The sequence below is a fragment of the Trachinotus anak genome, unplaced genomic scaffold (genome assembly GCF_046630095.1).
Source record: "Trachinotus anak isolate AG129_WGS33_773 ecotype Australia unplaced genomic scaffold, CSIRO_AGI_Tana_v1 ptg000045l, whole genome shotgun sequence".
NCBI classification, from domain to species: Eukaryota; Metazoa; Chordata; class Actinopteri; order Carangiformes; family Carangidae; genus Trachinotus; species Trachinotus anak.
The window spans coordinates 294,887-305,141 of record NW_027273896.1 but is presented as its reverse complement, the minus strand read 5'-3'; the positions used below and the strand labels follow the sequence as shown (position 1 = coordinate 305,141).

Genomic DNA, 10,255 nt, shown 5'->3' with positions numbered 1-10,255 from the left:
CCAGGTCTGCAGGCTCTCACCCTCTCCCACCTCCTGTCAGCATCACAGCCTTAAACAAGCTCACTCAGCGCTGTGTGATAAATGTTGGCAGCACTTCGTCTGCTCGCGTGCTCTCTTCTCTGGATGCAAACTCATATGTTTCCCTCTTGAGGTTTACTGTAACTGTGTGTGCTCGCTGCTTGAGACTGCTCAGAACTACAAACCTGATTTGGCCTGACTCAACTCGACATTTCCTGTAGGCTACATGCCAGACTGCAGCCTGTATCTGAAGAATCTTAAAGAGACCACCTGGGGGTTTCAGGGCTTGCCAGATTCATCCATGATCAGACTATGCTGTATTTGATACGTGTATAAAATATTATCCAACACTCTTATGGCCTGAGAGGTGTGCAACAATCAGTACTCCAAAACTCAACATACTCAGTACATTTAGAGGTCCAGACCCAGGTACACTGAGGCAATGTAACACTGAACTCCACAGCACTACTCCAGGACACTCAGACACAAGGTAAACAACCCACAAAATGTCAGTGGTCCAGTTTTTCCTCAGAGGATGTTCAGTGGCTCATTGAAGAAGGTAAACATGTCCATGTGAGGATGAGGAGGCAGAATCTTTAGGGCTTATTTTGTGTTGCGATGCAAGCTGCTTGTCTGTGAGTCAGTGTCACTGTCATGTTTTTATGATTACTGCTTCATACAGTTTAAAATGATCTCAAACATAAAAGCAAAATGCAATTTCATTTCATTTTTTACCACTGGAGGCCAGAAGGTGTACACACAACCTCGATATATTGTCACTTTATAATCCTGCACGTCATCATTCTATCTATCAGGTGACCTGATGAAGCTCAGTCCAGTGTTCCCTCTCTTTTAGCTCCGTGTTTGGTCTCCACCAGCTGCTCTCTGACTATGTCTGTGCGGTCTGCTGCTCAGCAGGTAGAGGACTGAGGGATTGTTCACTGAAAACAGACAGAACCAACAGTAAAAGCAGAAACAATGAGCTGAAAGACACTAAACGCTGTGCAGAGCTGAGCGGAGGTGGAGGTTGTAGTTTTCTGTTGGTCTCTGAGCCAAACGAGAACTGCAGGAACTCAGACACATGAATAAAGTTTTAGCCTTAGCTTTAGCTTGTTTTTAAGTCTGGATACAGATTACTGCATAAACCTTTTTAAACACATTTACACAACTCTTTATTTACGTCTGGATGCACTTTATCAAATCTACACAACTGCTGTCGACTTTCGCATCCTGATTCTAGAATTTCCATTATTTTAAGATATTGGCTGAACTTCCTGCTCTGCCACATTAGCCAATGTGTGTCCATCTGATCCTGGTTCCTCACAGACGGGACCTGCCCCTCTGTCCTGCAGCCGGATCCACCTCACAGCCAGGGCAGGGCTGTCCGGGCACCTGCGGCCGGGGACTGACGGCAGGTGGAGATGCTGCAGGAGCAGGACTCGATCATCATCACCTGCTGCTGGATGAGCTGGCCCTGGGGGCAGCGGAAAATCGTCCTCACTGTCCTGGTGTGGGAGGGGCTGCAGCATCCTCCCTCTGGACAGGTGAGGGCACAGAACCTGGGACGGTAGGCTCTCGTGCTCCAGCAGCCCTGGTGTTCAAGCTGAATGGAAAGAGGTGAAGTGTAGCTGCTCTCGCACACCCTCAGCCCCTGAAACACACAGCCACAGGTTACACGTTACAGTTAGTATGTGGTTACTGTTGTTGCCTGTCATGTGATGTGAGGTCACTTCCTGTAGAGGAAGAGGTTGAGGTGCACACTTCCTTTAGCTGCATTTTCCCCAAAGATCTTTGGCAAGGTTTTGTGTTTTGTTCCAGAAACCTACGAAACATTGTTGTAGTGTGTTTGCTATGACGTGCAGCTGATGTAATCAGCCAGTTGGACAAGTTAATGTTAGGGACACCTCACCGGAGATGATAAAACTGAGGACAGACAGAAACCGCTCTTGTGCTGTCACTAAATAAATAAATAAATAACTACATTAAAAATATTTTAAAATTGTAGATTTTATTTTTTTAACTTATTAAACTCCTTCCAGCTGAGGATGAAAAGTGGCTCTGTGACACAGTCTCTGTATCCCAATCCAGAGGCCACATCCTTCAGAGGAAAGTGTGGCCCTTCATGACTGTCGTAGACCATGAAGGTCAAACTGAAATGAGACGGTCTGGCCTATGGAGGATTTTTGCTTCACATCACCAGCTGTTCCCGCCCTCACTGTTGGGTCGCAGCTTGAGGTTTCCAGGTCCTTGGTTTTAACAGTTGTACCGTTACTGTTGAACTGAGCTGAAACACAACACTGACATTAACACTATTAACACTGTGATCCTCTGACTCTCTGTCTGGGCTGGTTGATGACAGATTCTTTTCATTTCTGGCAAAGCAATGAATCTTGGGATACGTTGGACCATGAAGGATCCACCTGTTGGAGCCTTCGTTGTCCAGGCAAAGAAAAAGAAGGACACATCTGAAGGAGGATTTGAGCTGTGACACAGTCTTCAGATGCAGCCTAATAACAGCCATGCAACAAGCTAACTTTTAGTAGCACATTAGCACGTTTATGTTAAATGTAAATTTTTTTTTTTACATATCATTAAAAGATAAAGTTGGTAATTTATGTGGCTGATGGCAGATTCTTTACACAGTTGTTAAACATGTTAAACTCATGTTAAACATTTGTAGGCTAATCTACATATTAGCTTCTCATTCTGAGCAGGAAGGAGTTTTAAACAAATACCACAAATATCTTAATGAATTATTATATTCATATATTATATTCATATTCAAGTTCTCACGGATAAAATGTCTGCTGATGAAAGATGAAAGCTAGCTCTTAGCTGGGATGCTAACTGATGTTCATAATGACCCTGTCAGTGCTGTTACAGAAGTTCCGCTCGACCTGACTCCTCATGAAGAGCAGAACTGTGTGTGTTAGCAGCTACTGAAGCACTGGGATGATACAGAGTAACAGATCCAGGGCTGTGGTGTGGCGCTGGTTCACTGGTATGCTTTACTGGGACATTTAAACTAGACCAGTTTTCAGTTCCACCTGTGCAATGACAAACATGTCTGCTGTGAACAACAACAACAACAACAACAACAACAACAGTCGTTAAAATTGACTATAAAATAAAAGTCTGGAGGAAAAACACCACAAAGAAAAAAAAGAATAAAGCCCTAATTGATAACTGGAATGAACTAGTAAGGAAATAGAGTTTCTTATAGCAACAAGTTATTAAATAATAGTTAAAAGCTAATAGAAAGCAATTATTTATGTGCTTATTTCTTTCACAGTGACTGTTTATACTGGACATTTCTGAGTTCAGTGTTGTTTAAGTGAATCCACATGAGAGAGCCTAAATCTGTGATGCACAGATACACACACATACACACTTTACTTAGAAATGTCTTCACGAGTGTTTGATCACTGGGACTCAGTCATGTGTGTTGACTGCACACTGACCGGTTGCAGCCTTTGGAGCCCGGGCAGCAGAGTCTGGCACGGCCTGACCTGGCACAGTCTGGTTTCGGTCTGCAGGAGACAGGCCCGGTTCCTGTTGGTGGTGCGGGTGGAGACACCTGGGCCGCAGCTGTGGGAGCAGGGGCTCCAGTCTGAGGTCCTCTCGATGCAGTTGGAGGTGGAGCCAAACTGCAGGACAGACAGCCCACCCCCGTGTTCCTGACGCGCCTGCTCTGCTGGAAAGAAACACCAGAGCGGAAAGTTTCATTTTCTGTGTGCACGGAACTGAAAGCTGTTTGAATTAGGTGGCTTTGATGAGCGTTCACGGGTCAGAAAATTCAGCACATGCACAGTCTGACATGTTGTAAACTGCTGCTCAGATGAGGTTAGTCTGCTAAGAATAGTGCTCACAGATGTTTAAACTTCCTGACACCTTCAAGTTTTGAAATTGGTTTTCCTAAACACAGCTCAAAAGTGACCTGAGCCATTGTGCAAGCTGAGCGAGGCTCCATGTGGACCTGAGGTTAAAGGCAGCTTCACAGGAATTAACTGAAAATCATCCAAATGCTCGACATCCTGGCAGAGATGTGATGAAGAAGCCTCAGTCTCCAAAGCAGCCGAATTTCTTCTCTTTCACATGAACAGCCTGACCTGTCATTAATGAGCAGACCAACATGTTGAAATGTGTTTCCAGTAATCTAAAGGTCATCAGCCTCGTTACCTGCTGACGGATTGGAGGAAATGCTGTTGTCTGTGCCGTCACACACCCACTCTTTGCAGCAGCGCCCTGGCAGTCGCACCAGCTGAGGGTTGGGGCATTTATCAGCAGGCCTCTGCAGATCATCACTGCACAGGGGTACGCAGGTCACGCCCCCTCCAAGGCAGCGGCAGAGCACGGCGCAGGAAGGCTGAAATACCTGTCCCTCCTCCAGCCTCCTGCCGCTCACCTCACAGCCCAGCTCGTTCCGACCTGAACGCAGCAGAGGGAGGAGGACGGGGGGAGAGGAGGATGTTATCTGGGTGAGTCGTGTGAAACATGTGCAGACAAATGAGCTGCTGGAGGAAGGCGATCTGTTGTTATTCAGTCATTACTGTGAGAGCGTGGAATTCTTAGGTACATGATGCAGAGGTGTAGTCAGGATCTGAGTCATGTCATCCGCTTCATCAAAACACTTCTAACAGAAAAAATAACATCTAAAATGATGAACATGAAGGGTTATTAATTGTGTTGCATAAATTAGAGTAGAAACAAGTGTCATGATTAGTAACAGTAGTAATGAGAGCTGAGGTAGTTAAGTCAAACTTTAATGGCCTCTGGGGGCTGAACAGTCTGTGCAGTAGACAGAAATATTTATACCATAAATGTTATTAGATTTTTATTTCTGTGTCCTGGTCCAACACTACTTTACAAAGCAAGCTTCTTCTAGGAATACACACAGAACAAAGGAGCAACTGGCCTCCACTGCAGCCAGCTCTGCTGCATGTTTGTGCACATTCAGAAAATATTCTACTGACTCACACACAGAGACAGCTCTGAAGCCCAAACACAGGAAACACAAAGTTTTGAGTTTGAAAACGAACATCCGCCAGCATTTTGTTCTCACCACTGATTCCTGCTGAAGCCCTGAAAACTGCACGTTCATATGAATCTGCATTGTTCAGTTTGTACTGTGTGTAGAAGAGGAATTCCTGAATGAATCACTTCAGTGTCCTTTGTGTGAATCAACAGTTTCATTTTCAACACCATCCATCAGTGTGGGAGAATTGTTGTCTTCTCTTCAGATGAACAACACCAATCATCCTCTTCCACACATTCACCCACAGTTTAAAGGTTTAATTTCTTTATCCAGATTGTTTGTATACATTATAAATCACCTTGTTCACCCCTGATGCGGTTGTGCAATGCTCCTTTAGTCTTACACATGCTGTGGGACTGTAAAGGTCCTGTACAGACTCAATGAGCCTGTAAGCTGAAAGATTCCTACTGATCTCCACTCAGTAAATGGCAGGTCGACTTGTCATCACTTGTTTGTGTTTGTTTTGTTCTGAGCTCTTCCACAGAGGCACCCTACTCTGGTTCAGTGTGGTACAGTAGGCTACAGGTTGTGGTCTGTGCTCAGCCGAGCCCTCTGTCATTTAACAGCAGCTGTGGATCCTCACTTTTGATTCTTTGGTATCTGGTTTTTAGTAGATTTAAGCCACACAGATTCAAGACATCTTTTAAATGAGTCACACAAAATATCAAACAATAGTTAAATTAATATCACAGTTGCAGCTCCAGTTTCTTTCCACAATCTGTCCTAGTTTACACCATTTCCCTCTCTCATATCTGGCTCTGTCTTACATTTCCTCTGCAGTAGTTGCTCAGTAGCAGCAGACAACATCAGGACAACGAATAGTAGCAGCAGCTGTAGCACGCTGGTGGCATGCTAACACACAGCAGTTGTGCAGCAGTAGTACTGCTAGCATGCTAACAAACAGGAGTACTGGTTCTCTTATTGTTCTGAAAACTGAATATTTTTTATCCACATGGACAAAAGAGTCTGAAAATGAAGATATTTTAAATTTTGCTTTTCTGTTTAAAAATCCACCATGAAAACTGTCACCTCTGATTACTGTGTCTGAGCTTCAATTGTGATTTGATCAACCTGTTAAGAACAGATGGAATATGGACCAGACAAATGCTCCTTAGCGCTGAGATTTAAATGTAATAATAATACATGAGAGGCAGAGACGGGTGCTGCAGCAGTAGCTGGAGCAGCAGTCAAGGTTTTCTCAGCATTGTCTTAGTGTTTCAGTTTGAATGTGTTGTGTTCGCACCGACACACTCTCCTGCTCCCCCGGGGAAGCTGGCGCTGTAGTCGCACTGCAGCCCTCTCTGGGCGTCACAAGGCAGCCGGTCAGTGCAGGGCTCGCCCTCCTGCCTGGCACACACCTGGCAGCAGCCACAGCTGTCTAACATCAGTGGAACGCCAACGGGGCAGCGCGGCACAGCAGGCAGACACTGGCACGGCCCAGTGCACAGCTGGCACCACACCTGGATTGAGAGGAAGAAAATGACAGCTGCTGTTAGTAGAGTAGAGTCAGTAGAGTGTGGTGCTTACTGCTGACTGGCTCCTCTGGTCTTATACCAAGATTTAAGTAGCAGACACTTTAATTAAAGGGTATAAAAAAGGAATTAGTTTCAACAGAAACAGTTCCAGAGAAAACCACTCCCAGGTTCAGACTCAGTACGACTTTGTTTCTGCGGCGCTATGATGCTGGAGATATCATCCTTCTGTGTCACACACCAACTTCACTCACCGCCATTTGTTTAAAGTCTCAAACCTCAGCACGTGGCACACAAACGACCTGCTGGGTCTCTCACCTTGTGCATGTCCCTGGCCTTCTTGTTGGTGCAGGTCGACCTGAGGCAGATTACCTGTGTCCCTACTTGAGGTGTTTTAGTACAGGCTGGGTTAAGGTACAGTGTGTCCAGACACAATCAAATGGAACACAGGAAGCAGACGTGTGTGCAGGTGAAGCAGTCACACGACAGACACAAGGTAACCACATACTGTTATCATGACTGCACACACCATCAGTTTACCTGCGCAGCTTTACACACATACACACACGCAACAACTAAAATATGATCACATTGAAGTTTCTTTAGAACAAGGTGTGAGGCTGCAGGAACTTTCATTGTCATGTAAGGCCATGCAATAATATGTCGTTTCACAAGGAACCTCGTAATTATTGTTTTAATTCTCTTAATTACACAGTGAGAAAAAGGTTTTAACAACATTTAATGTTTTATTCTTCTGTCCCTCTGAAATGTCCAGTTGCATTTCCTGCCCCAGCCAGCACAGTTTTCTCCCGCTGTGCCTGTGTTTAAGTATCAGCTGGAACCAGTTCGTTTTATTGGTACCTGATTCACACAATGGAATTACACAGTAAATCAAGAGCTGAATTATATAGTTTTAACAAAAACTCTCCAAAATATCTTTTCAACTGTCCAGTAACAAATGGGGTCATAGGTCATCTGTCAGCAGGTTATAAAGACCCACAGTCAGGTTCTGTTGCTAGGCGACATCTAGTGGTCGTAGTAATGATGACAGGAGCAAAGGGAAAAGTGCGGTGACGTAGTTTATAGAGCGACAAAGTCCATTGCCATGTGAAAGTAGCAGTTTATGTTGTTCCTATTATCCGTTTGTTGTTGTTATTGCAACCATGACAACAAAGATTGTTTAGGACCACCGGTGGTACGCGAGCTCCCTCTAGTGGTACGTGGAGGAGCGTCATAAATATTTTTTGAAAATGAAATTAATTTGAAAATATATAATATTATCAAAATAGTACAAAACTTAGAATGAAAATATATAAAACATATTAAATTCATATTTAAAATAAGTATTGTCTTTCCTTTATTTTTGTCTCTATCAGCCTGCTATGTCGTCAGGTTCATGCACTTAGCGCGTGCGTACTTGAGACATGATTGGTTATGAGTTGAACTGTGTGAAAAGATAAACAGCGGGAAAACGTAGAGACTGAAGGTGAGTGGTTCAAAAACACTGCGCTCATGGCTTCAAACTGGAACTATTGCGAAGAGACCGCGGTTCAGGAGGAGAATAACTCAGGCAGCGCTGCTGAAAAAGAAAAGGAGGACGACAGGGAGCCGAGTTCAAGTGCGAGCGGCTACTCAAGAGGCGCCAGTGAACCGCCGAGCACCGCCGAGCACCGCCGAGCAGTCAGGAGGTATGACTCCAGTTACCTCAGATTTGGATTCAGTTGCTGCGGGACCGAGGACGGGCCGAGGCCGCAGTGTGTGGTTTGTGGTGAAGTCCTCAGCAATGACTCCATGAAACCAGCGCACCTCAAACGGGACTTTTAGCCAAACACGCAGCGCTGAAAGATAAACCACTGGATTTTTCCTAAGAAAGCGGGATGTGCTGAAGCAGTCCAAGTCCACAATGCAGTCCTGTGTTACATCCACGGCCAAAGCACAGGAGGCTTCATACCGTGCCGGCCTCCGTACAGCGAGAGCCGGAGAGCCACACACGATGGGCCAGCAACTGTGCTTGGCATTAGAAATGACACACATCATGTGCGGGGAGAAAGCTGCTGAAAAGTTCAACTTGGTGCCACTTTCAAACACAGTGTCACAGAGAATACAGACCATGGCAGATAATGTTAGAAAGACACTGAGCGTATTAAAAGAAGTCGGTATTATTCCCTCCAGCTGGACGAGACCAGTGATGGTGCAGATTTGGCTCATTTGCTCGTGTACGTCAGATATGAGTGTGATGGTGCAGCTCAGGAGGATTTTATGTTCTGCCAGCCACTGGAGACCAGAACTACAGCCGAGCACATAATCCAGCCACTGGACACCTTTATCCCAGAGAACGGGCTCGACTGTAGAGAGTGTGTCGGCGTCTGCACTGACGGCGCCAGGCCGATGACAGGCCGATGACAGGCCGCCACAGTGGAGTAGCAGCCCGGATCCGGGAGGTGGCACCTGAGAAGCGCTGGACTCACTGCAGCATCCATCGCGAGGCACTTGCAGTGAAGAAGATGCCCGATGAGCTGGAGTCAGTGCTGGAGTCAGTGCTGGGGTCGGTGCTGGAGTCCGCTGTAAGAACAGTTAACTTTATTGAGGCCCGATGAGCTGGAGTCAGTGCTGGAGTCGGTGCTGGAGTCAGTGCTGGAGTCAGTGCTGGAGTTGGTGCTGGAGTCAGTGCTGGAGTCCGCTGTAAGAACAGTTAACTTTATTGAGGCCCGATGAGCTGGAGTCAGTGCTGGAGTCAGTGCTGGAGTCAGCTGTAAGAACAGTTAACTTTATTGAGGCCCGATGAGCTGGAGTCAGTGTTGGAGTCGGTGCTGGAGTCAGTGCTGGAGTCGGTGCTGGAGTCGGTGCTGGAGTCCGCTGTAAGAACAGTTAACTTTATTGAGGCCCGATGAGCTGGAGTCGGTGCTGGAGTCAGTGCTGGAGTCCGCTGTAAGAACAGTTAACTTTATTGAGGCCCGATGAGCTGGAGTCAGTGTTGGAGTCGGTGCTGGAGTCAGTGCTGGAGTCGGTGCTGGAGTCGGTGCTGGAGTCCGCTGTAAGAACAGTTAACTTTATTGAGGCCCGATGAGCTGGAGTCGGTGCTGGAGTCAGTGCTGGACTCCGCTGTAAGAACAGTTAACTTTATTAAGGCCCGATGAGCTGGAGTCAGTGCTGGAGTCAGTGCTGGAGTCAGCTGTAAGAACAGTTAACTTTATTGAGGCCCGATGAGCTGGAGTCAGTGCTGGAGTCGGTGCTGGAGTCAGTGCTGGAGTCGGTGCTGGAGTCGGTGCTGGAGTCCGCTGTAAGAACAGTTAACTTTATTGAGGCCCGATGAGCTGGAGTCAGTGCTGGAGTCAGTGCTGGAGTCAGCTGTAAGAACAGTTAACTTTATTGAGGCCCGATGAGCTGGAGTCAGTGCTGGAGTCAGTGCTGGAGTCAGTGCTGGACTCAGCTGTAAGAACAGTTAACTTTATTGAGGCCCGATGAGCTGGAGTCAGTGCTGGAGTCGGTGCTGGAGTCGGTGCTGGAGTCCGCATTAAGAACAGTTAACTTTATTAAGGCCCGATGAGCTGGAGTCAGTGCTGGAATCGGTGCTGGAGTCGGTGCTGGAGTCCGCTGTACGAACAGTTAACTTTATTAAGGCCCGATGAGCTGGAGTCAGTGCTGGAGTCGGTGCTGGAGTCAGTGCTGGAGTCCGCTGTAAGAACAGTTAACTTTATTGAGGGCCGATGAGCTGGAGTCAGTGCTGGAG

The 10,255-nt window shown here is 46.4% G+C and overlaps 1 protein-coding gene across 2 annotated transcripts; it reads right to left on the bottom strand.

Annotated features, from left to right (window-relative positions):
• Positions 1–1,294: 1,294 nt before the first annotated feature.
• On the bottom strand, positions 1,295–9,053 carry LOC139615299 (CCN family member 5-like). 2 transcript variants are annotated; one of them, XM_071473119.1, is made up of 5 exons: positions 6,844–9,053; positions 6,297–6,513; positions 4,198–4,446; positions 3,480–3,712; positions 1,295–1,669 (listed from the first exon to the last, which is right to left on the bottom strand). In XM_071473119.1, the coding sequence occupies exons 1-5, from the start codon at positions 6,850–6,852 to the stop codon at positions 1,382–1,384; spliced, it is 996 nt and encodes a 331-aa protein (XP_071329220.1). In that variant the 5' UTR covers positions 6,853–9,053; the 3' UTR covers positions 1,295–1,381. The 2 variants fall into 2 exon arrangements, with proteins under 2 accessions (XP_071329220.1, XP_071329221.1); XM_071473120.1 differs by having other exon boundaries at positions 3,480–3,709.
• Between the last annotated feature and the right edge of the window lie 1,202 nt (positions 9,054–10,255).

What these genes read in the sequence shown, in the direction of transcription:
- LOC139615299 (XM_071473119.1), bottom strand. An exon ending in GGGAGCAGGAGAGTGTGTCG is followed by an intron (nt 4,447 to 6,296) that starts GTGCGAACACAA and finishes TGCTGCGTTCAG; the next exon opens with GTCGGAACGAGCTGGGCTGT. An exon ending in GGCTCCAAAGGCTGCAACCG is followed by an intron (nt 1,670 to 3,479) that starts GTCAGTGTGCAG and finishes TGTGTGTTTCAG; the next exon opens with GGGCTGAGGGTGTGCGAGAG.